Raw genomic sequence first — 27,257 nt, 5'->3', positions numbered from 1 at the left:
ATTTATTATCCTGTCTGTGGGCTGATGCATATAAAAGATCCCTTATTGTTAATCGGAAAGAGTAATCCATTGTGTGACAGCAGCAGGTTTCCTCCCTAATATTATCTGTGTGATCCCTAAACATGTCCGACTTCATATATCTGTAATGAAAATGACTTGAGTGCATTGTTAAATAAAAGATTCCTTCCTTTCAAATCTAAAACAGTGTCAGTTACCTTTGACAAGAGGCACAGTTTCAAAGGCCATCACTTTCAACCTGATTAATAAACCAGTTAAAACAACAAATTACTGTAAATGGTAACAATACAATGTTTAATTTAAGACATACATTAACACAATGCAAATATCATTTGATCATTGGTTTATAATGATAATAGAAAAAGAAAATAATAAATATGTGTTGTCTATTGTTTCTCGATATAATTTTATTGATTTTGTAAAGTCTGATTTTATTAGAAAATAGAGATCCTGGTAAAAAAAAAATTAAATCCAAGTGTTACCAATGTCATCATCACATACTGAATAGCCCCAATAATATTGCATATGGTAGTTTGGAAAATCAGTGAAAAAAGTTCTGGTATCTTTCTTATGCACAGAAACATGAGATACTGTAGAAAAGAATCGCTGAATCTGATACCAGTGTTCTCCTTAGCATCCCTTAATTCACCCTAAAACTTAAACGCCCTTAATTCATCGTGAAAGGCCCATTTTTCATCCAAGAGTTGCCGGTTCCCTTTTTGTCCATAAACAGGGATCACCGATACCTAGAAAGAAAAAATGAAAATTGGTAAATTTCTATGATATATACTCTTCAAAAGAAGAAACGCAAAACCACATTGTCGTAACATTTGGAGAATTGATTTAATTATTGAATGGTGAGTCCGATAATTACCAAATGTTGCAGGATTGTTCACAATTCACTCTAGTCCATTGTGAGTAAGTGATAGGACACACCACCAAGGTCAAGGTCATCTGGAGTCAATACCGGGTGTGGCCTCCGCTTGTGTTGACAACTGCCTGGCACCGCCTGCCCATTGAAGCAACCAGAGTACGGATGACGTCCCGGGGGATGGTGGCCCACTCGGCCTGCAAGGCTGTTGCCAGCTCGGGCAGGGTCTGGGGCTGTGGTTGTCGCTATCAGAGGCGTCGGTCCAACTCGTCCCATAGATTCTCAATTGGGTTCAAATCCGGTGATATCGATGGCCAAGGAAGGACATTAATGTTGTTGTTCTGTAGGAAAGCCGTTGTGAGACGTGCTGTGTGAGGCCTGGCGTTGTCATGTTGGAACACTGCGTTGGCGTTGGCCATAACTGGAACGATGTGTGGCCGGAGGATCTGGTCAATGTAGCCCTGTGCATTCAGGTTGCCCTGCACGTGGACCAGGTCAGTTCTGCCAGTGTGTGAGATGGCTGCCCACACCATGACACTACCCCTGCCGAATCTGTCCACTTCCTGCACGCAGTTTGCCGCATAACGTTCACCACGACGCCTATACACGCGACATCTTCCATCATGACGTCGGAGCAGAAATCGGGACTCGTCACTGAACCACACCTGTCTCCATCGCAGTTGAGGCCATTGTCGATGAATCTGGCACCACTGCAGTCGGAGTCGACGGTGTTGTGGTGTTAAGATGACACCTCGAACTGGACGTCTGGCACGAATTCCTACCTCACGTAGGCGGTTCCGTACGGTCTGGTCGGATATCCTGCGCAAACCTGGTATTGCTGCGGCTGTGGAGGTGGCAGTAGTCAATCGTTCCCGAAGGTGGCGTACCCGGATGTAGCGGTCCTGCCCGGGGGTAGTGACCCGTGGTCGACCGGATCTAGGGAGGTCACGTGTTGATCCATGTTGCTGGTAACGGTCCCACAGTCTGGAGATGGTGCTTGGGGACACATGGAATGCCCTGGCAACGGCCGTTCTGGACTCGCCTGCGTCTAGTCGGCCGATGGCATTGTTTCTCTGCGGTTCACTGAGACGTGACATGTCCTGGATTGTCAACTGTCGGCCAGATACAGAGGCCAGGCAAGCGAACACCCTGCACTTTTATACTGTCGGTGTTCATGTTGCGTGACATGGTTTGCACGTAGCTGCGTTTTTGCGAATATTCACATTTTGAAACTTTATTTTACAGTAGCTGCGTTTTATCGAATGTAACCGTGGGAATGTGTTTGGGACATGCAATGACCTTATATTCACAAAGCATGAACCGGTAGGAAACATAAAATCGGAGTTATAACCCATTTGTACCCTTTTGCGTTTCTTTTTTTGAAGAGTATATAAGTATGAAAGTTTTATATTGTGTACATATTAGTACTAGTAACTATAGCATTTTTTGACTGTATCATGTAAGCCCAAGATGTTGGTCAAGGACATATATATTGAATATTATTGAAATATTTGAATACACATAAATGTATTTGTGAAGACATATTGACATCTGTCACTGATGACAATAATACTTATAAATACAATCAGCTCCCCTTTTCTTTCTTTATTTGCTGCAAACAAATTCAGATAACTTATATAATAAATGCATGTAACATAATTTATGTTTTTAATAAAATATGGTGGCTGTCACCAACTTGTGGATCAATATCCAGTTTTATTATTATTATTATTATTATTAATTTATTTTTAATCCCAAACAAATGATTTAATACATCTGATATCCCACCCTGAAATGTTTATACCTTTTATTTTATTATTAAAAAATCAACTGTGGATCACTTCTTCAATAAAAAAAAAAAAAAAAAAAAAATGTAAAACATTATAAATAACATATAATATAATTAATAAATGGAAATATTTCAGAACCATTTTCATATGAAACAATATATATATATGCTTGATTGCACACACACACACAGCTCCGTTATTTAATTAAAAATATAAATACTCCAGCCACCTACATATTTTATGGCATAATACAATATAAAATATATTCAGATTTTTGTTTTACCCACTATAATGGATCTGTCAATACAAACAAAATGTCAAAAAGTTACATAAAACGTTTGTCGATTGACTGGGTAGGCCTACTGTTCACAGGGCATCTTTGTTTCCATGTCAGTTTGGTGGGGGCTTTTATTATTATTATTTTTTATTTTATTATCTTTTCAATTTTTCATTTCAATAAATACTGACGTGTATTAGTATTACGAATGAATACAACAAACTACAACAAACCTTGTATAAAATGACGATCTCCGTTGTGGGATGGGCAAAGTTGATTGTTCAATTTGTTGTCAGCTTTAACTGTTCAACGTTTCGCTTCCACTGTATTTGATGAAACTAATTTCATAATCCTTACTACAGTGACTTGTGCATCTAACAACAACGTATGAAATTACCATGACAAAATACCATTCATCAAAACTAGTCTACACTGATTTAATTGACGGAAAAACATTCGATTGTTCATTACTACTAATGCCAGTATTGTCAACTGGTTTCTTGCCTACCAGCGCTCACGCGGTACCACGTGATCAAAACATGTGACGTCACCGTGGCTTCTCCTATATTATACCTTATTGACTTTTTATTGTCTTACTTATAGTCCGTCCCACAGGGAACACCTTTTTTTTTTTTTTTCATGCTATGGTATTTACTACAAGTTATTTATTTCTGAGCCGATTGTTTTCTAAATTAAACACAAAAATAGTTGGGTTTTTTCTTATTTCCAAAAAACTTTTACTTTTCTTCTTACGTCAAACAAAACTAAAATTGTTTACAAAGACTTGAAGTTGAAAGAGGACGGGGGGGGGACTATATAATCCTGGTTTTGTGTCAAAAGGATAATTAAATAACTAACTAAAGTCAAACACTGTTCAGTATTTCATTGGTTGTCACCTTTTACCTTTAAACTAATATCATAACTAAAAACAAAACTGCAAAAGATAACAAATTTTTCTGCTAGTTAGTCCTTATCGCAATTAACGTCCTCTTTTATAAAACGGAAGTAAACTTGCGTACAATTCTACAAAAGGGAGGTAACTCTATTTTACTGCCAGCAGTGCACGATATCATGACTAATTTGTTTATTTATTCGTAATCATTAAAAAGGATGGCAGCAGACTTACCTACAGAATTTGATTTAATTGTTCTGGGGACAGGTATAATAAAATATTGAAATGACAATATATAAAAAATATAGTAATAGAGTGTAACATAATTGTGACATTGTAAAACTAAAACTAAAGTACCATCGACGTCCCAAACTGCGTTCACCTAACTAGTTCATCAAGATAAACGTCTCCGGCTCGATATTTATTATTGTGATGTTTATTGCTGTGCCGTAACGTTTATCCATTGGGTCGAATTTTCTATTTGCAATCACGATTTAATAAAATCAGGCATATGTGCTTTATTTAAGAGCCTCAACACTATAACGACATATTTTAATAAATTTTAGACTAAAATATTAATTACAATATCTTTGATAACCTTTCCAGGATTAGATGTTTGAAGATGACACATTTTCACATTTAAAAGTTATTGTTATCCTGGCACTTCGAAAATGCGGAATGAAAATATGGCGGAACAACAATTATTCGTATCAAACATTTTACGTACAGCCAATAAAAAGAAATATTTCGGAACTGAATGGAACTGATTATTCATTTTGTTATTTTTATTTCTATATATGTGCTTTGTGTGGGTTGCATTATATGCATTATTAATATTTATGCCATTAAAGTTTTTTTTTTTTTTTTTTTGGGGGGGGGGTATTATTCTTTTTTATTATTATTAAAAAAATTATTATTGTCAGTACAGGTCATTACTTATTTTAAGGCTATCATTTATTTAGTTTTTTAAAACTTATTATTTCCTTTAGAATTTTTCTTAATATTATTACAGGCCATTGGTTACATGTGTTTCAAAGGTTTTTGTCTTCTTCTTTATTTCTTAAAAAAATCTCTGTTTAATTATTATTGCAGGTCATTAGTCATTTTAAGGGTTTTATTTATTTATTTATTATTAATTTTTGCTCTTTTTTTTTTTTTAGTTATAATTACTGGTTATTAGAACTTATTTTAAGGTTTTTATTCAGTTTAAAAAATTTTTTATTATAAATATTTTTTAATTAACCTGCAAAACCCAACCTAAAAAATCTTTGATTTTAATAGTTTCATTAATCTTTCATAATATTTCTATTAATCTTTTATAGCAAGTTCTGGGAAAAGGTGTGTGTGTGTGTGTGTTTGAATGTGTGTGTGTGTGTGTGTGTGTGTGTGTGTGTGTGTGTGTGTGTGTTTGAATGTGTGTGTGTGTGTGTGTGTGTGTGTGTGTGTGTTTGAATGTGTGTGTGTGTGTGTGTGTGTGTGTGTGTGTGTGTGTTTGAATGTGTGTGTGTGTGTGTGTTTGAATGTGTGTGTGTGTGTGTGTGTGTGTGTGTGTGTGTGTGTGTGTGTGTGTGTATGTGTGTGTGTGTGTGTGTGTGTGTGTGTGTGTGTGTGTGTGTGTGTGTGTGTGTGTGTGTGTGTATGTGTGTGTGTGTGTGTGTGTGTGTGTGTGTGTGTGTGTGTGTGTGTGTGTATGTGTATATGTGTGTGTGTGTGTGTGTGTGTGTGTGTGTGTGTGTGTGTGTGTGTGTGTGTGTGTGTGTATGTGTGTGTGTGTGTGTGTGTGTGTTTGAATGTGTGTGTGTGTGTGTGTGTCTGTGTGTTTGAATGTGTGTGTGTGTGTGTGTGTGTGTGTGTTTGAGTGTGTGTGTGTGTGTGTGTGTGTGTGTGTGTGTGTGTTTGAATGTGTGTGTGTGTGTGTGTCTGTGTGTTTGAATGTGTGTGTGTGTGTGTGTGTGTGTTTGAATGTGTGTGTGTGTGTGTGTGTGTGTGTTTGAATGTGTGTGTGTGTGTGTGTGTGTGTGTGTGTGTGTGTGTTTGAATGTGTGTGTGTGTGTGTGTGTGTGTGTGTGTGTGTGTGTTTGAATGTGTGTGTGTGTGTGTGTGTGTGTGTGTGTGTGTGTGTGTGTGTGTGTGTGTGTGTGTGTGTGTGTGTGTGTGTGTGTGTGTGTGTGTGTGTGTGTGTGTGTGTGTGTGTGTGTGTTTGAGTGTGTGTGTGTGTGTGTGTGTGTGTGTGTGTGTGTTTGAATGTGTGTGTGTGTGTGTGTGTGTCTGTCTGTGTATGTGTGTGTGTGTGTGTGTGTGTGTGTGTGTGTGTGTGTGTGTGTGTGTGTGTGTGTGTGTGAAGGAAACATAAATGAAAACACGTTTTTATTTAGTTAATAATTAAATTAATTAATTTATTATTATTATTAAATCAATAATTTATTTATTGTTATTTATTTATTATAATTACTAATATTATTCAGTAATTTATTATTATATTATTATTTATCAATTAAGTATTAATTGATTTTATGATATTATTTAGTTTTTATTATTAATATTATTAATTTATTATTTATTAAATGATTTTTAAACAAAATATTAATTAATTAGTTTATTTATTATTATTTATTTTATATTATTATTATTGTTATTAAACGTGATATTCCATTAAATATCGTATATTGTGGAAGACACTCGTGTACCTGAGACGAATAATTGTAAAAATAATCCTATTCCGCCGACAGTTTTCAATCACAGTGTTTACAGTAAGTGTTTATATTTATTGGTACATTTCATATTTCGCACGAAATAATTCCATGGTTGTATCCATTCCACCTGAAATCTGGGTGGACAACGCACGCTTGTTTTTGCTGTTAAACTTGTAAACATCGGAGGTCCAATAAATGTCAAAATGTAAAAAAACGGACCGTAGATGTTTACCTTGGTGAACTATCACCTAACCACAAAAACACGAATACAATATTTACGGAAATATTATTCTACATTTTTCAGCTACGATACGTGAAACAAAATAGATTGCAATCAATTAACATAAAAAATCAAAAATGTGGATGTAAAACAAATCCATTCTAGTAAACAAAAGTGAAACACCCTCCGGTAAACAGGAAAGAGTGCGACATATCTAACTGCGTTCAGGCGCATGCGTTTGCAAAAAGTATCGTAACGCGCATGTGCGGTTCATCATTTTCCACTTTTAAGGCCACTACATGAAAAAATATATGTTTCTTAACTATGCACAGTTGACGAACACTTAGTATAATATTTTTAAAATTTTTCAAGCGTTGGTCTAGTCCGCGTTTTATTAACACACATCGCTAAAATTTGATGTCAATACTGATAGGCATTACGTTTATACCAGTGAATAGTTTGTAAAATATCTTCTTTTTTTAATGAATTGATTAATAATTAACACAATTTATACACTCAAATTTTTTTACAATTGTTATGAATGGATTATGAATACTATTCACTACAGTAGAGACACAAAAATGTAGCATGCCTTTTGCAGATCGAATATAATAATTGAAAACAAATTCTAACAACAGGGGTCTTAAAAATCGTAAAAATGAAATGCTTTGGCCTTTTTGATCTGGCACGTGTGAGGTCATGTGACACCCACCTAATTTTAAGGAATAAACAAAAACGACTTAGTAAAATTAATGGTTTTAGGGGTTTGTAAAGTTTTGTATTTAGATACTTACTTTTCTGAACTTTATTGTTTATAAAAATGTTCCTGAACTGTGAAGAAAAACCTCATAAATGAACGGCATGCAGATGATAACAAATCAGATGTTGATTGCGTGAACTGTGCACGAGAAAACAAAGTGAACAGAATTTGAAGCATAACACAGTTAGGGACGTTGACGATAATTGTTTACACAATTTGGAAATTAACAAGCCAACTCATAACACTGCTACAGTACAAATGAGGATAATTTATTTCTGTAATAAAACTGGTATTTCAAAAGATGCATGGTTGTTTAAATGTTATGTTTAAAATATATACAGGTAGTTCACTAAATACTATGCTACATTATTTTCATTTAAAGTTAAACATTACTTCAGAAAAAATACCGCCTGGTCCCCCCCCCCCCCCCTTCATCAATGTAAAGAGAATTTTTTTGATGGGGCTTATATATGGAATGAATGAAGGTGGGAACCGGGCAGATATTTTGCCCTTGTAACTAAATCTGGTCACGTGAAACATTTTGTTAGAACTAAAAATATACATCAGTGGAAACTGCTAACAAGTGCACTGTCTATATAAATGGTATTTTAACTCAAATGTGTTATCTTGATAGCTTGACCTAAAATATTTTGCTCCCAGAACAAACTGAGGAATTTTTATGATTACATTAAAGCCAGTGGTGATGTTCTTCCTTTTACAACAATTCAGTTACAAAATGTGTAACACTATGATTCTAGCTCTAGACTGCATGAAGAAACCCAATACAGTTTGATCACTGTTTTGCTGGTCAACATATCAGGGCCCAATTTCACAAAACATCGTAAACCTAGTTTTGCACGTAAACATAAATTTACAACTAAACCGCAATTCTGATTACTATTATAGTTCAACAAATATAGTTTAAAGAACACATATTTCATTTTCTTTTGTCCATAAAATTCTCCAGCTTCCGTAATGATGTAATTTTCTATGTGAAATAGATGCCAAACACATGTAAACGGATGACCGATATAACTGCTAGTAGCAGACATAAACTTACGATGTTTAGTGAAATGGGCCCCAGGTTTCTGCTTTTCATTCCTTGTATTTATAAATAGAATAATTATTCTTGCGCTTACACATTTCATTGACAGATTGTGCAAGCACTTGTAACTATATTTTAAGCTTTAAAACTGTATTTTCAGGTCTCCCAGAGAGTATTATTGCAGCAGCATTTTCAAGAAATGGATATAAAGTTCTTCATTTAGATAGGTAGGAATGAAAGCATAATATTGTTTGTTCATTTACATACATAGGTTACAAAGAAATCAGGTATTCACGTGCTACTTTGGAGAAATTCAAATTGACAGGGATGGGAAGGAAAGAAGATCTGTACAAGTTGACAGTTCTGTGTTTTAGAATCATTAATTATTACAATGTTCAGTAACAGGACTTGATCATAAGAATTTGTTGCCCACAAAAAATTTGTTTTTTAATTATCTACTGATGGCAATTGTGAGCCTGCCTTTGGCAATTTTTTTTAAAGTGACTTTTGCAGCAAATAATATGATTAAAAGGTTATTTTGTTACATGTAGACATATTTCAGATGAACAAATGTTAAATGCTGGCATATAATGTACACCAGATATATTCATTTTGCTGTCATTGAGGACTTTTAATCAATGGCAGTAATTTTTGTCCAGCGGCATCTCAATGATGACAATTGCCACCGGTGCCATTGTTAAGTTTGAGCCCTGGAGTAATGCATCTTGGAATCTGTTTGCTTTATTTGTTATAACTTCCCTTTTCAGAAATACTTACTACAGCAGTTCCTGGGCATCTTTCAGTTTATCCACTCTTGAGGAATGGGCCAAATCATACGAGGTACAACAATACAAGTATATTATACATACATGTAGCATAATCACTAACTCATGCAGTATTTCACATGTATATGTAGCATGATCACTCAATCAGACATACTACAATACAATTTGTATATTGTACATATATGTAGCATAATCACTAAATCAGTCATATGAGGTTCTACAATACAAGTATATTGTAGCCTAATCACTAACTTAAAGGTGCTTGGAACAAGAAATTCAACTTGATATAATTTTACCTTAAATGATATATAAAGAATATTCCCCGAGTGTCTTGTGATATCACAGTTTATCAGCACGAGTTGATAAAAGTATGAAATCTGAGGCTTGCCAAGGATTTTTATACTTTTATCAACGAGTGCTGATAAATTATGATATCACAAGACATGAGGGGGGTATTCTTTTTATCATTCATATCATTCTTTTCATTTGTGACAATTGTAAACAATGTAAGTAATGTGGGTTGAATGTCACTATATTTGGCAGCGGTAGACTCTTTAACTAGCAGAATGACAGTGGCGTGATGTCACTAATGATAGGTTTAGCACTGAAACATACATTGTGACATAACAAAAGGAGAGTTCACATATTATAGTGCCAGCAATATCTCCTACAAAAGTCTTTAATGGATGATAAAATTGGTTGTATGTCTTGTTGAACAGTATCAAATCTTCTTACATAAAATGTACAAGTTTTCAATGTTGTTATCAGATTAAAGGAATGTATATAACAGTATGTATGTATAACAACATGCTAGGGTACCTACATGTATGTGAATGTTTTCTGTTTAATGTTTTTGTTTTGTTCCATCAGTTATACGTTTTATGGTAGAGGGTGTGTTCTGCTTTTCTTTTAGAGCCGTACTGATAGCAAACCAGACAGTGACTTTGGTGATTTGGTGAAAGAATGTGAGACAGTTGTCAGTATTCCTACTCAGGCTCAAGATATCTCCAGTATCAAAACACAATATCATGTCAGGTATTAACTTCAGTAACTGTAGATATATCTCCAATATAAAAACACAATATCATATCTTCAATATCCAATATCAAAACACAATATCAGGGTGTATACTACCAAATCAAATCCCATAGATGACAATAGTAACATATGTGGCTAAAACTCCTACCTGCAGCGTATCAACCGACATAAACGCCACGGATATAAATACTACCTCCCCTTACACTTAAAGTGAATCAGAAAAAAATGGGGGTCAAGCTGCTTGTTTCTGAGATAACAGGTAGCGTCTATGACTACCCTAGTTTCGCACAAAATTCGAGTACTTTTTTTTACAGGTACCCCATACATGTTTCAAGCACAAGGCTACTTGACACATTGGTACTAGATGAAATAAAATTGCACGTTTTTTTTACCCAGATGAAATTATTATTTTTTACAACCAACACACTCACATTTATAACCAATCACAGGACTTGTGGTGTTCACTTCTCTATAAAAAGTTGGGTGCACCTCGAACTTTGACCCAGCCGGAAGTTATTTGGTTTAGTACTACCATCATGTCAGGTATTAACTTCAGTAACTGTAGATATCTCCAGTATCAAAACACAATATCATGTCAGGTATTAGCTTCAATAACTAGATATATCTCCAATATCAAAACACAATATCATGTCAGGTATTAGCTTCAATCTCTGTAGATATCTACTGTATCAAAATACAATATCGTGACAGCTATTAGCTTAAATCATCATAGATATCTCCAGTATCAAAACACAACATCATGTCAGGTATTAGATTCAATAACTGTAGATATATCCTGTATCAAAATACAGTATCGTGACAGGTATTAGCTTAAATCATCATAGATATCTCCAGTATCAAAACACAATATCATGTCAGGTATTAGATTCAATAACTGTAGATATATCCTGTATCAAAATACAATATCGTGACAGGTATTAGCTTAAATCATCATAGATATCTCCAGTATCAAAACACAACATCATGTCAGGTATTAGATTCAATAACTGTAGATATATCCTGTATCAAAATACAATATCGTGACAGGTATTAGCTTAAATCATCATAGATATCTCCAGTATCAAAACACAACATCATGTCAGGTATTAGATTCAATAACTGTAGATATATCCTGTATCAAAACACAATATCATGACAGGTATTAGCTTTAATCATCATAGATATCTCCAGTATCAAAACACATCATGTCAGGTATTAGATCAATAACTGTAGATATCTCCAGTATCAAAACACAATATCATGTCGGGTATTAGCTTCAATCACTGTAGATATCTCCAGTATCAAAATACAATATCATGTCAGGTATTAGCTTCAGTCACTGTAGATATCTTCAGTATCAAAACACAATATCATGTCTGATATTAGCTTCAATAATTGTAGATATCTCCAGTATCAAAACACAATATCATGTCAGGTATTAACTTCAATCACTGTAGATATCTCCAGTATCAAAACACAATATCATGTCAGGTATTAACTTCAATAATTGTAGATATCTCCTGTATTAAAACACAATATCATGTCAGGTATTAACTTCAATCACTGTAGATATCTCCAATATCAAAACACAATATCATGTCGGGTATCAGCTTCAATCACTGTAGATATCTCAAAACACAATATCATGTTAGGTATTAGCTTCAATCACTGTAGATATCTCAAAACACAATATCATGTCAGGTATTAGCTTCAATCACTGTAGATATCACCAGTATCAAATTACAATATTAGGTGTGGTATTAGTTTCAGATACTGTAGGTATCTCCAATATCAAAACAATATCATGTCAGGTATCAGCTTCAATCACTGTAGATATCTCAAAACACAATATCATGTCAGGTATTAGCTTCAATCACTGTAGATATCTCAAAACACAATATCATGTCAGGTATTAGCTTCAATCACTGTAGATATCACCAGTATCAAATTACAATATTAGGTGTGGTATTAGTTTCAGATACTGTAGGTATCTTCAGTATCAAAACACAATGTCATGTCAGGTATTAGATTAAAATACCTGTCAATTTTCCCATCTTCAGTTTCTTTTCCATTGTTTAATTTCCTTTTCATGTCTTCTCGAACTGACAGCTTCTCCCCTATTTTTCAGCTTATTTTGCTGCCCAGCTCCACATCCCTACCCTTGTCTCTTTAACAACAATACTCTTGTGGCTACACCTGCTATTCCCACCATTAATGATGTCAAGATAACAGAGGTTGAAAACAAAAATCAAGATAACAGATGTTGAGATAACAGCATTTGACTGTGTTTAACATTTTATAATTTCAGGGAAACTTCATCATTAGTATTAGAAAATGTTGCTCAAGAACACATTCCAGATAGTACTTCACCAGCACCAGAGATGCCAAACATTCAACATAAGCCAGACGTGGATGGAGCTGGCGACAGTGTGCCAAAAAAAGATGAACAGGAACCATCCTCACAAAAAATCAGCAATGCTGAATCACCTGAAAACATTCAGAAAGAAAACTCAGGAACCAAGCAGGGCATAGATGTATGTGATAATAATGTAAAGGATGACCAGTGTGATGCAACATCACCTGATGGTGTTGGGGGTGATGTTTGTAAATCTACAGACTCGTCGGTGGGTGGAACCACTGAGGAGAAATGTGAGCAGACGGCACAAAACGAGTCTTCAGGAGTTACCTACCCTAGTGAAGAGCAGAGAGCGGAAACACAAGAGAAACACACTAGTAATGAAAGAAAAATATGGTCAGCATCCGACATCAAAAAGGAATGGAGAAAATTTAACTTGGATTTAGCTCCAAAGGTATGTTTTATTAACTAATGATGATGAAATGTTGAGTTATCTGATGATGATTATGATGATGATGATAATGATAATTAAATGTTGAGTTAACTAATGATGAAGTGTTGAATTAACTGATAGTGAACTGTTTAATGAGGACGATGATAATGAAATAAAATAATGTCTTACTATGATTTAGCACACTGACCTGTGTATGCAAATCAGCTTCTCTGGTTCCAAGTACAGCGCTCGCTCGATGCGTTGTTGGTGTGGGATTGATCCCCATTGGGCTATTTCTCATTCCAGCCAGTGTACCACGACTGGTATATCATTGGCCGTGGTATGTACTACCCTGTCTGTGGGATGGTGCATATAAAAGATCCCTTGCTGCTAATCAAAAAGAGTAGCCCATGAAGTGGCTACAGCGGGTTTACTCTCTCAATATCTGTGTGGTCCTTAACCATATATCTGATGCCATATAACCATAGATAAAATTGTTGAAGGAAGGAAATGTTTTATTTAACGACGCACTCAACACATTTTATTTACGGTAAAATGTGTTGAATGCGTCCTTTCTTTCTTTTTTAGACCAGAACAGAGAGTGGTTGGCTACTAACAAGAAACATGTTGTTCAATGGGCAACTGTTATTACTCATAGAATGTATCTGGAAGTTTTTTTAATCTTTAATCTTTTGCATGTTTCAAACAAAATAGCTAATAATGTGGGCTTTGAAATACTAGTGGAACAATAAAGTTCTTAATTTTTTGACAGTCCATGATCTCATGACTTTTTGTCAAAGTTCTACTCATGTTTTGCAAATTAATTTAGATTTTATACAGCACCAGTAAGACAGTGGACTTGCTGATTTCCTCGGATGTGGCCAAGTACTGCGAGTTTCGAACTGTCAGCAGGGTGCTCACGTTTCTCAATGGACAGCTAGATAAGGTATTTATCAAGCTAGTTTGATGCTTCATGTTTGTTCTGCATTCTTTAGCCATTAACCATTTTCTCTTATAAATGTTGAGGGAAGAATCTGTGGAAAGAAAACACTATGTTATTGTGAGTTATTATCAATAATAAAAAAAAAAAAATCTGTATTTTACCAATCATCATTTTCACAAATTGTTGGTGAGCTATTACCATATTCAGTGCTTCAGCCAATCAGAAGTAGGTTTTTTTTTTGTATTTTGTGTTTCAACCAATCAGCTGTGGATAATATTTTGATGAATTACTATCATAACTGTGTGTTTTAGAGATCTGTAGTTATTTGTTAAAAATTCATGTCCATGTGTAAATAATAATAAAATAGTTTGTTAAGCAAGAAAAATAATAAACTCTGTGTTAACTGTGAATAAAAATATTAACTGTTGTTAATAGCATTAGGAAGTCTAAGATAGTTAAATGTTGTACTTCGAATTAGAAACATAATAAATTTTCTTTACAGTGTACTTTTTCATTTTTTGGAGGAGAGACAGCCCCTGCTTCCCTCCCCCAACTTATGACAAGTTTTTTTTACAGGTTCCATGCTCTCGGGCCGATGTGTTTAGCAGTAAGAAAGTGTCTGTACTGGAAAAGAGAATGTTGATGAAGTTTCTGACATCTTGTGCTCAATCTGATGAACACCCAGAGTTCTATGAAGGTACAATGATTCTTGTGATATATCAAAGACTGTGGTATGTGCTATCCTGTCAGTGGAATGGTGTATATAAAAGATCCGTTGCTGCTAATGGAAATACGTAGCAGGTTTCCTCTCTAAGACTATATGTCAAAATTACCAAATGTTTAACATCCAATCGCCGATGATTAATAAATCAGTGCGCTCTAGTGGTGTTGTTAAACAAAACAAATAATTTTTTTCATACTGTTGAACATAGATGCTGCAAGTACTACTGTTCCCACCCACTCTCCATTCAAACAAATCAAAACCTGTAGATCATTTAGTTTGTAGGACTGTACTGAGTTTAAAGTAAATATTGCAAAAAATTAAAAACGCCAAGCTGTTAATTAGTCGATAATACCGTATGTATACGCAAACATTTTCGCGGCTAAAATAATTCGCGATCAAGCTTTCATTTTACATTTTCACGATAGTTTTTGCCAATAATAAAATTAATATCAACTGAACTCCTTTCAATGACAGTTTCACATACGATATAATTATACTCGAGACATTCTCGCCATGCGGTCCGTGTGCCGTTAGTCTTGTCCGCATGTATGTCTGATAATATATGATGCAGAAAACTTGAAAAATCACAAACTAGACCAAATACTATTTATTAGTAGTATTCATAGGTTGCATTTAGGTATACAAATAATGAAAGCCACAAGTATGTATCGAATATAAGAATAATCAGTGTAAAAACATCAAACTGAAATCTCGTAGTCACGAGATACCAGACATGAGTTCAGCCAGCCGTTTGTCGCTAATGTTTATGAGACTGTTTTTGACGCAACAAGTTAAACCGAACGACCACTTCGACAACCGGTCAAAATAATTATCAGACATTTTGACTACTGGCTATCGCTAAACGCAGATCATGCATAGCACCGAGTGTCACTTGTAGTATAAAACCACGTGGCAGGTAATTTGACGATAAAAATAAAGTGTATGCGATGCGCTATGTGTGTTGTATCTATAGGCATTATTCAAAGCTAAATCAGAAATAAGTTAATGCGTAATCAAATTCGCGGAGCTATCAGTATGTTCGCAATTTTCGCGGTATATTTAATTCGTGAACATAATATATTTGCGTGCATGGTAGGCTACAAGTTCAGTGTACAAGGTCATAGCTGCTTGCAAATTAGGTTACCACGATGACATAGCAACAAGTACGTTACGTCACTGTTCTTGTTAAAATGTCAAACAGCCTCCGCGTATTCCGACAGTATTTTCTATTTGAAATACTAACACACGCGAGAAGGTTGTACACTGAGATAAATTTTTTAAATGTTTATCATTGGCGAATCAGTTACATGTACCTTGACTGCGATCACGGAAAATCGACACCCCTAAGTGCGTTCTTCTCCCGCGATCTCAATTCAAAGATCAATTTGGTTACAAAAAACATGCATCGCAAACTGCTAGTCATTGTTACAATATTGCATCGCGATCACAAGATTTTGCATCGCTTTTTGCGATGCGAACCCGGTCATTTTGCAGCCTGATTATTCTTTAAAGACCTGGAACTAAAATACCACAAGACTAAACCTAATCCTAATGCTTGGTCTAGTTGAGGATATACAACATCCAGAATTAAGTAAGAAGTAAAACATACAATTTTCAAAAAAAGCTAAATAACCCACATACGGTCCTGGTTTGCTCATTATAGTATGCAGCCTGAAGTGAGTTTCACCTACTGTTCATGCTTACAGTTATGCACATCATGACAATCCACTTGTTCAGTAGACACAACTGCCTCCTTTTCTCAATAAATCTCCTATTCTTACTAATTACTTCTTGCGTGCTTGGGATTTTTCTTGTATTGTTGTTTTTGTTTTTTATTCAGATTTTAAAGAAAAGCCATTCTGTGAATTTTTAAAAGCCAAGAAATTGACTCCCAATATTCATCATTTTGTGCAACATTCAATTGCCATGGTAACGGATGAAGTTTCAACAGAAGAGGTATTATTAGCATGATTTAGTTTTTTATATATATTTTTTAATTTCATTTAAGTTCTTACATCCAATTAAGAATCAAGCACTGTTTTGAATATAATTTCTATGTTTATATCCAATTAAGTTTCAAGTATGCTATTTTTAAGTTTATTTCTTGCTTATATCCATTTGAGAATCAAGTACACTATTTTGAATTTTATTTCCATGCTTATATTCAATTGAGGATCAAATGCACTGTTTTGAATTTGATATCTGTGCTTATATCCAATTAAAAATCAAGTACACTATTTTGAATTCTATGCTTGTATATATATATATACTTTTCAATTAAGGATCTAAAAAAGAAAGAAAGAAATGTTTTATTTAACGAGGCACTCAACACATTTTATTTACGGTTATATGGTGTCAGACATATGGTTACGGACCACACAGATTTTGAGAGGAAACCCGCTGTCGCCACTAAATGGGCTACTCTTTCTGATTAGCAGCAAGGGATCTTTTATTTGCGCTTCCCACAGGCAGGATAGCACAAACCATGGCCTTTGTTGAACCAGTTATGGATCACTGGTCAGTGCAAGTGGTTTACACCTACCCAATGAGCCTTGCGGAGCACTCACTCAGGGTTTGGAGTCGGTATCTGGATTAAAAATCCCATGCCTCGACTAGGATCCGAACCCAGTACCTACCAGCCTGTAGACCGATGGCCTAACCACTACGCCACCGAGGCCGGTCTAATTAAGGATCTAGTGCACCGTTTTGGGCACACACCTCAGCTATCTGGACTGCATGTTTAGAACAGTGTGTTAGTAGTTAATGAGGAAGAGAACTCAATGTAACATCCTTATACCTCCCTATTTTAGTATTTATTGGTTAAAACTCAGTCTGGGTTGGAGCCAGTACCAGGATGAGAACCCAGGACCTACTAGCCTCAACTCTGAAGGCATAACCATTACACCACCTAGGCCAGTTTATATATACATGATAAGAATATGCTTTATATTTCTGTTAGCGACTAACTACTAAGTTTAAACATTAGTTTTCTTCATAGTCAATAAAACTCTGCAGTGAGCAGGGCTAGCTCTGGGTGAGCAAAACATTTCGCCAAATTGTTTATTAAACTTCAAAAATTGCATGAAATTATTTCATGAAATTATTTCGCCAAATTAAAATAAAATTTGCCAACTGATTTCAAAATTCGCAATTGGCAAATTTGGTGAGTGTCAGAGCTAGCCGTGATAATTTATTTTAGGTAAACTGATATATTTAATTTAAAAATAAATTAAAGTTTTTTTTATAAAATGCCATCGTTATTTTGTGTAGGGAATGAAGAAGATGAAAAGATTCTTGGTATCCCTTGGTCGCTATGGAAACACAGCTTTTCTGTTTCCTCTGTATGGAAGTGGAGAGCTGCCTCAAGCATTCTGTCGACTTTGTGCTGTGTTTGGCGGAACCTACTGTCTTCAGATGTCTGCCAGTGCCCTTGTTATTCATGAAAACAGGTATTCCTTAATATGGATTTGTGACACTTGTCAGTGAACAATTTATTTGTTGGATAGGTGAATATAAAACGAAATATTTTCTAAAAGCTTAGAGGTACATGTAATAGGAAATTAAAAAGAATTCTATTTCTATTTCTATTCTAAAATGGACTTGAGATATGGGACAGGAAAAAATATACACACATTTTACTTTAAAGTGGATTTGTTATTATGGTAAATAAAAACAAACCTTTATTTAAATGGATTTAGAATATTTGTTGACAGAGAATGTTATGATAGCCTTATACTCTGGAAAATGAACTGACTGCAATCTACCTGATATAATTATAAAAGCATGAGGTGTTTTTTGTATTCATGTCAAGTTTTATTTTGTTTCATTTTTTACCAGATGCTGTGCTGTGATCACCACAGAAGGCCAGAGAATAGAATGCAAGTATGTATGTGTTGCCGTTGTTGTTTTGTGATGATAAATGGCTGTGTAGATTGGTGATCATAATATATGACTTTGTGTACATTTGTCTGTAGACTGACTGTTTCTGCAACTAGCCTCAGTGGTGTTGTGGTTAAGCCATTGGACATAAGGCTGGTAGGTCCAGGGTTCGCAGCCTGGTACCGTCTCCCACCCAAAGCAAGTTTTAACGACTCCGTGGATAGGTATATGACAACTACACCCTCTTCTCTCTCGTTTACCACTAACAACTAACAACTAACCCACTAACCTGGACAGACAGCCCAGATAGCTGAGGTGTGTGCCCAGGACAGCGTGCTTGAACCTCAATTGGATATAAGCAAGAAAACATAACTGTTTCTGCATCATTAATTTGTCATTCTCTTCTAAATGGGCTGGCCAGGGCTCACACTGGGATTAATTTTGGTTGAGCCAGTTTTTAGATATGTACAGTATTTCCTTGAAAATTATTAAAATATGGTTAATTTAAGGAAACTTTTATTCGCCAAAGACTAAATGTTGTAGCCACTTTGTATGAAAATTAGCAGTTGGCTAATTTGGCCATGGCCAGGGTGAGCCCTGCCCGCTTTTATGTAAATTACTAATTTGTTATATAACATTATTAATTTCATTGTTTTTGTATTTGTTGTTTACATGTGAGTTTTCTGTTTATTTATATTTGCTGACTACATTCACAGTTTCAAAACAATAAATGATGTTTAGGATAATATTATCTTATGAGTTACAAATACAGTGTTTATAAAATGTTATTTTAATTTTCCAGGCATGTTATACTTGGACCTACCTACACCCCTAAAGAGTTCATACACACAGACAGGTACGTTGATTTGTTTTATTTCACACAGTTGATGCATTAATTAGTTGTTAAAGGATTTGGTCATCCATTTTTTGTGTTTTTGTCTCATTTTTATGAAGTAAAAAAGGGGGCGGGATGTAGCCTAGTAGTAAAGCACTCGCTTTATGCGCGGTTGGTTTACGATCGATCCCCATCAGTGGGCCCATTGGGCTATTTCTCGCTCCAGCCAGTGCACCACGACTGGTACATCAAAGACTGGTATGTGCTATCCTGTCTATGGGATGGTGCATATAAAAGATCCCTTGCTGCTAATTGAAAAGAGTAGCCCATGAAGTGGTGACAGCGGGTTTCCTCCTTCAATATCTGTATGGTCCTTAACCATATGTCCGATGCCATATAACCGTAAATAAAATGTGTTGAGTGCATCGTTAAATAAACCATTTCCTTCCTTATGACGTAAAAAGGCAACATACCGTAAATCCTTGAATAGAGGCCCACCTCGATTAGAGACCGGGTTTCAGAACTGCGCAAACAAAATGGAGGCCTGCCTTGAATAGACTCCTGATTATATAAATGCCTGTTTATGCTATCATAGCTGTTTGATGTTAATGAACATGTTATACTTGTCAGTCTCGTTGCATGGCGAGAACAACAGCAAAGGAGAAGGGTTTTCATTTTTCAGTGAGATGAGAGGTTTCCAGGGCTTGAACTTAACGACGGCAATTGCCGTCGGTGACATATAAACTGCTGTCGGTTGGGGGCGTCACCGATGGCACTTTTGTTGTTGTGTCCCATACCAGCAGTGTTTGAGATTAAATTTTTTTGCCAGTATCCCAGTTGGATAATAACATTTCAAAATCTGGTATCCCACCTGAGAATTTAGTATTATATGGCATCCCGGTGGGATACTGGGTTCTTGAAGTCTGGTATCCAAAATTAAATTCTGGTATCCCCGGGATATCGGGATACCGTTAATCTCGAACACTGACCAGTATCTATTTGTATGTTTGAGACATATAATAAAAAGTTATATTTTATTTTAGCAATGAAAACATTTTATTTTTATAGTTTTCGCAATCTTCGACTGAAAAACCACTTATTTGGTGCTAAATTTGTCACGTGATCAGAACTGTCATTCTGTCTTTTGTGTCCACCAACTCATGTGATATTTTATCCTCAATTGTAGATTTAATTGGTCGTGACTGATGATTTTTACTTATTGTCATTTGTTTATTCAAGGGGGCAAGACGTAGCCCAGTGGTAAAGCGTCCACTCGATGCGCGGTCGGTCTGGTATCGATCTGCGTCAGTGGGCCCATTAGGCTATTTCTTGTTCTAGCTAGTGCACCACAACTGGTATATCAAAGGCCATGGCATATACTACCATGTCTGTGGGTGCATATAAAAGATCCCTTGCTGCTAATCAAAAAGAGTAGCCCATGAAATGGCGACAGTGGGTTTCCTCAATATCTGCGTGGTCCTTAACCATATGTCTGATGCCATATAACCATCAATAAAATGTGTTGAGTGCATCGTTAAATAAAATATTTCCTTCCTTCCTTGTTTATTGAGCAATTCTGTATTAAATATTAGAAACTTTAATTGTTTTTTTTGTTGTTTTTTTTATCTCCGCCCCCATTATTAGGCTTTAATTTCTAAATTTCTAACTTGTCCCCTTCATATTACAATTCCCACTTCCCTTACCCCCTCCCGTCCCGGAATTGGTGACTGGCGATGCCAGAGGTCAAGTCCAGGATAGGTGTGCCTGAACCTTTTGAACATGGGCACGTAAAAAGAGTTCCCTTCCCTTCCCTTCCTTAAAATCATTTATTTTGGTTGCCAATTAATATATGCACCACCTTTACAAAAACAAAACTTTTTACCAGCTGGCAATATTAATGCGATCGATTCATTGGATGAAGATGGAAATAAAAAGAAGAAGCAAAATGTTATCCCACAGTTGGGAATCACTTAAAAAATGTCTTTATTATTTTTCAGATACTGTAAATCAGAAAATGTTGGCGAGCATAAAATATTCGCGAATTTAGCGAAGCCATAAAAAACGCTAACATTTCATGACGCTAAATATAAACTAAAGTCAGATTAAAACAAAAATCAAACAAGTCTTAAAACGTATACATATTTAATAACGATTTGAATTAATCAACTGTGAACAATTAAATTGGATTTCAGAACCAAGGCAAATAAAAAGTCACATATCCTAAGTACACTAGCGTTCGTGGCACAATAATTAAAACTATTATCACTTCCGATGCAGTGTCGCAGCAAAGCAAAACGAAATGTCAGTATTTTGAATACAGTCTTATAGTTTCAACGTTTGTAACTGTTAGCAATAAAGACACATAATTGTGGTTAAAAATAAATTAGTTTTGTCATAGAAAACAAATCCATGAAAACAAATTGTTATGGGCTTGGTAACAACGGTATAACGGTCATTAACGCTAAAACATTGTTTCTTTATTTGACAAAGTGAGAACAGTACCAGAGCAAAGAATACTAGTACGTCTCAGTGGAAAAACAGCTTACGACCCCTATACGCACAATAGATTACTCCGAAAACACGTTTTTATTGGACTGATTATGTGTGGTTGTTTCGTCAGCGATTAACTGGTCAAACAACAGGCTATAGATTATGCAATAAATAAAGCAAAAAATACTAATTAATTTAGATGTATAACACTGTAATGTTTTTATTAAAATTAAGTTGGAAACAAACAGCGTCACTTGGATGTTTGAGGCTAAATTTCAAACCAGAAATAGTGCACATTGCATAACATCAAAAAGTGTCGAGTGTTCTTGTGACCAGTCAGTCATAAAAAAAAAAAAAACTGGCTTACGTTTTTTTTTAATGTATGATATGCCGACCTCGCTAAAGTTTTATGTCGCTAACATGTCACTGATATGGATTTCGCTCAATTTTAAGGTCGCTAATATTTTCTGATTTACAGTATCTTAAAATCTTTATTAAAATAATAATATTAAAACTTTGATCAGTTTAGCAAAAGACCGACAGTCCGTTTTAACTGAACTATGTTTTAACTAACAGTGCATAAAAGATAAGGCAGCTTGTACAACGTACCAACTTTTCAGTACCAGATACCGAGGGGTAAAAATAGGGATATGTATTTCCAGAAAGTTGACCAATACACGATATACGGTAACCAAACATTCCTTTTTTTGGGTTTTGATTTTTAGTGTGTGTGTTTTTTTTCTTCAGAAATGGTGGAGCGGGGAGGGGGGGGGGGGGGGGTTGCACAACAACAACCCTCCTTAATTTTCTCCCAGTGAGAACACTGTATACAATTATTTTATGTACAACAGAACAATTTTCTTGTTATATTCACCGAAATCTTGTGCGACTATGTTTCAGAAATACCAGGTTACATTAAATGTTAGCTTATACTAGTAGTCCATGATTCCATTTTTAATAAATTCTTGTTTATTGAAGTTTATTGACATAAACTGAAGAAATATGACTGCATGTACATACAGAAAAATAACCTTCCAATCAAATTTATTTGCTGCAAAAGTCAGTTTAAAACAATTGCTGTCGGTACACTCAAAATTGCCATCGGTGGGTCCTTTCACCGACGGCAATTTTTTTTTTTTAATTGCCGTGGGTGATAAATTCTTAAGTTGGAGCCCTGGATTTCCATATGTACAAAAAATGTTTGGAAGCCTACATTAGGAGATGACTTGAAAGCAGGAAGATTTTGATGGAAACAAAATAGAACCCTGCCTTGAATAGAGGCTGGGTCTTAGAGCATCATGAAAAAAATAGAAGCTTATAGGCTTCGACTCAAGGTTTTATTGTATATTAATTTAATGTCCAACTGTCGCAGCGATGACAGCATCAACTTTTGCATTTAGCTCAACATTAAAGTTTTACATTTAGGTCCATTTCTCACAAACTATAAGTCATTGATCAATGAAACTAAGGAAAGGAAAAAAACATTATTTAAAATGAAATGTTCATTGAATTAAAATAAATTACCTAACAAACACATTATATTTGCAGCCCTCAGTTATATTAGAATATTCGCAAAATCTCCCAGGGTGGCTACTGGCCTGGTGCTTATAAAACTTTTAGACTCGAGACTCGAATAGAGTCTAAGACAGTAATGTCATAGCAACCCAATACAAACTGCATATTTCAGTGTTTGTTTTACAGTGAAACCCCTAAAAAATCAGATTATCAATAAAATGGAATTTTCTCAAAATTGGACATTTTCACTGTTATCAGAGGTATTAATTTGTAGGAAGTTTTTATTGAAATCTGATGGGGTCATCCTGGATGATTTTATAAAGTTAGGCAATTTGGCATTTTACTTTAGTTGTGATATTTACCAGTCTTAAAAGTATTTCAGTGTTTACAACTATAGCAAGTATTTCTTTCTTCAATAGTAATATTACAAGTATTCCAGTGTTTAGTAGTGATATTTAAATCATTACAAGTATAATTTCAGTGTTCAACAGTGATATTTACAACAATCACAAATAGTTCAGTGAAATTCACTACTAGTAGTAGTGATGTTCACAACTACAAACCCCTAAAAACGAGATCCCCAGTAAACTGGAATTCCCTCAAAACTGGACGTTTTCATGGTCCCTTTTAAAATATCAATATTAAGAGAACCTCTGTAAACCAGATATCCCTTATAACTGGACTTCTAACTGTTTAGAGGGGTTTCACTGTATCATAGTTATTGTAGTGTCTGGTAGTTATATATACTGAACAAAAAAAGAAACTTCCGATTTGTACATATAGTATTTGTTGTGTTAAAGAATTCATTGTGTAATGAAATTATATAGGTAGTATTAGCCTTGAGCTGTATTATCAGGATTCATGAATTTTATCGATTATTTTTGCACTGTTAATCGTCGACACGGTGAAATTCAATTTGCACGTGCATGCATGGTTCGACATGTCCTGTGTAGTATTCGGTCAATTTGTTTTATTTGTCTTACTGACATTGTTGTCAAGTGAACAAAAACGCTTCAAAATTTGTAAAAAAATTAACGTTTTTTACATTGTAGCATTTTTAGTATGCCAGGAATACCCAATAATTTACGCGAACAGGCGATTGGCATGCTTGATGCTGGCATGTCAACAGAAGACGTTGCAAGGCATGTTGGGAGTTCTAGTCGAGCGATACGAAATCTTCGCGTAAGATTTCGACCAACAGGAAGCACCAACGACTTGCCACGTCGTGGACGTCTGCGTGGTCAAGACCGCTATATCATGAACATGCATTTGCGCAATCGATTCCAAACTGCCACTGCTACTGCTGCTAACACACCTGGGCTTCATAATAACCGAATCAGTGGGCAAACTGTTCGTAATCGTCTGTGGGAGAATGGTTTACATGCATGACGTCCTTACTTCGGATGCGTTTTAACGCAACGTCATCGTCTAAATCGTCTTAATTGGGCACGTGTACACACTCGTTGGATACAGCGCCGCTGGAATACCGTTCTTTTTTCGGATGAATCCCGATTTTCTTTACAACGTGGTGATGGCAGGGTGCGCGTCTACCATAGAAGAAATGAATGCTATGCTGACTGCTGTGTTCTTGAACGAGATCGTTTCGGGGGTGGGGGTTCTGTCATGGTCTGGGCAGCCATTGCCCATGGTTATCGTTCACCACTAGTCGTCATTGATGGCAATTTAAATGCTCAACGTTACCGTGATGACATTCTCACTCATCACGTCATTCCTCTGTTCCATAACAACGCCAACATCTCGATTTTTCAGCATGATAATGCCACCTCTCATACAGCTAGAGACACTGTAAATTTTCTTAGGACAAATAACATTGATTTCATTGATGACTGGCCTGCTAAAAGTTCTGATCTCAACCCCATCGAGCATGTCTGGATAGTCTGGACAGACGATTGAGGCATCGTCCCAACCCACCCGCTAACGTCAAGCACTCATTCAGGAATGGAACAATATTCCACAGGCAGAAATCAACACTTTAGTCAATTCTATGCACCTGCGATGCACTGCAGTGGTCAGTTCAAGAGGTGGTCATACCCGTTATTAAGTGGGTGTTTTTTTTTTAACCCCTACCACACTTGGTCAAAATTTCTCCCAGTTTCTGTTAACCTATGGCCATGATTTTTGCACCAAACGATGCATCATGGAAGACTCTTTAAACACATATATAACAATTATTCCCCCAGTTTGTTTTCGTCAAGTTATGTTCAAGCAAAGTTAGCGGAAGTTTCTTATTTTGTTCATTATATATATAGCCATTGTAAATATTTCAGTGTTAAAATTTTACCACAGCAGCGACAGAAAATACATTGGTTGCCCTCCTTATTTGCTGTTGTCAATGGCAATAAAAATGCTGTGGTTGACTTCCTTATTTGCCATTGTCGATGGCAAGAAAAATGCTGTGGTTTCCCTCCTTATTTGCCATTGTCGATGGCAAGAAAAATGCTGTGGTTGCCCTCCTTATTCCATTGTCGATGGCAAGAAAAATGCTGTGGTTGACTTCCTTATTTGTTATTGTCACTGGCAAGAAAAATGCTGTGGTTGCCCTCCTTATTTGCCATTGTCGATGGCAAGAAAATGCTGTGATTGCCCTCCTTATTTGCCATTGTCGATGGCAAGAAAAATGCTGTGGTTGCCCTCCTTATTTGCCATTGTCGATGGCAAGAAAAATGCTGTGGTTGCCCTCCTTATTTGCCATTGTCGATGGCAAGAAAAATGCTGTGGTTGACCTTATTTGTTATTGTCGATGGCAAGAAAAATGCTGTGGTTTCCCTCCTTATTTGCCATTGTCGATGGCAAGAAACATGCTGTGGTTGCCCTCCTTATTTGCCATTGTCGATGGCAAGAAAAATGCTGTGGTTGACCTTATTTGTTATTGTCGATGGCAAGAAAAATGCTGTGGTTTCCCTCCTTATTTGCCATTGTCGATGGCAAGAAAAATGCTGTGGTTGCCCTCCTTATTTGCCATTGTCGATGGCAAGAAAAATGCTGTGGTTGCCCTCCTTATTCCATTGTCGATGGCAAGAAAAATGCTGTGGTGTTCTTTTTGGTTTGCCACCACAGCCTTGACATACAGGCCATGTTGTTTACGTAAGAAATAGTTCAATTATCATCATTAATATAGGATAAATAGCATCCGTATGCAATTCATCGTGTAGGATAGAAAGAAAGAAAGAAATGTTTTATTTAACGACGCACTCAACACATTTTATTTACGGTTATATGGCGTCAAACATATGGTTAAGGACAGATTTTGAGAGGAAACCTGCTGTCACCACTACATTGACTACTCTTTCCGATTAGCAGCAAGGGATCTTTTATTTGCGCTTCCCTCGTGTAGGATAGAGCCCAAGGCACCAAGGTAAAATATAATTTTTATATACATGTAAAGTAAGTTGCCTTCATACCTCTCTTTTCAAGGAAATCTTTGCCTTTGTGTCCCTCCAACTTGCCATAGTGATCTTATTTCTGTTATTAAACTGAAGGCATAACTTGCAGTGGCCGCCCCCCCCCCCCCCCCCCCCCCCAAAAAAAATGTTTAAAAAATATAATAATATTTGGTCCCTGAGTGTCTATTCTATAGGTGTGTGATATTTACAACTATCACAAGTATTTCCTTGACCAAAAAAAAATGTATCACACCCCCCCCCCCCCTCCCAAAGTTATGTCCAAGTCGTG

The 27,257-nt window shown here is 35.8% G+C and overlaps 2 protein-coding genes across 6 annotated transcripts in view; one reads left to right on the top strand and one right to left on the bottom strand.

Moving 5' to 3' along the window:
• Positions 1-3,952, bottom strand: part of LOC121376111 (inositol polyphosphate-4-phosphatase type I A-like) — a 56,008-nt gene extending 52,056 nt beyond the window's left edge. For 4 of the 5 annotated variants that reach the window (XR_005958404.1, XM_041503909.1, XM_041503907.1 and 1 more), the window contains exon 1: positions 3,860-3,952. The gene's annotated coding sequence lies outside the window, so the exon portion shown is untranslated. The remainder of the gene's footprint in view (positions 1-3,859) is intronic. The other variant, XM_041503908.1, reaches the window with a different exon arrangement.
• LOC121376113 (rab proteins geranylgeranyltransferase component A-like) overlaps positions 3,948-27,257 on the top strand; it is a 42,783-nt gene continuing 19,473 nt past the window's right edge. The window contains exons 1-11 of the mRNA XM_041503912.1: positions 3,948-4,115; positions 8,727-8,793; positions 9,334-9,406; positions 10,265-10,386; positions 12,698-13,199; positions 14,008-14,124; positions 14,698-14,818; positions 16,686-16,801; positions 18,116-18,294; positions 18,683-18,727; positions 19,527-19,580. Of these exons, the coding sequence (XP_041359846.1) occupies positions 4,067-4,115; positions 8,727-8,793; positions 9,334-9,406; positions 10,265-10,386; positions 12,698-13,199; positions 14,008-14,124; positions 14,698-14,818; positions 16,686-16,801; positions 18,116-18,294; positions 18,683-18,727; positions 19,527-19,580 (1,445 nt within the window). The 5' untranslated portion in view covers positions 3,948-4,066. The remainder of the gene's footprint in view (positions 4,116-8,726; positions 8,794-9,333; positions 9,407-10,264; positions 10,387-12,697; positions 13,200-14,007; positions 14,125-14,697; positions 14,819-16,685; positions 16,802-18,115; positions 18,295-18,682; positions 18,728-19,526; positions 19,581-27,257) is intronic.

The sequence above is a fragment of the Gigantopelta aegis genome, chromosome 6 (genome assembly GCF_016097555.1).
Source record: "Gigantopelta aegis isolate Gae_Host chromosome 6, Gae_host_genome, whole genome shotgun sequence".
Taxonomy (NCBI): domain Eukaryota; kingdom Metazoa; phylum Mollusca; class Gastropoda; order Neomphalida; family Peltospiridae; genus Gigantopelta; species Gigantopelta aegis.
The sequence above is the reverse complement of the archived record's forward strand: the minus strand, read 5'-3'. Positions and strand labels throughout refer to the sequence as shown.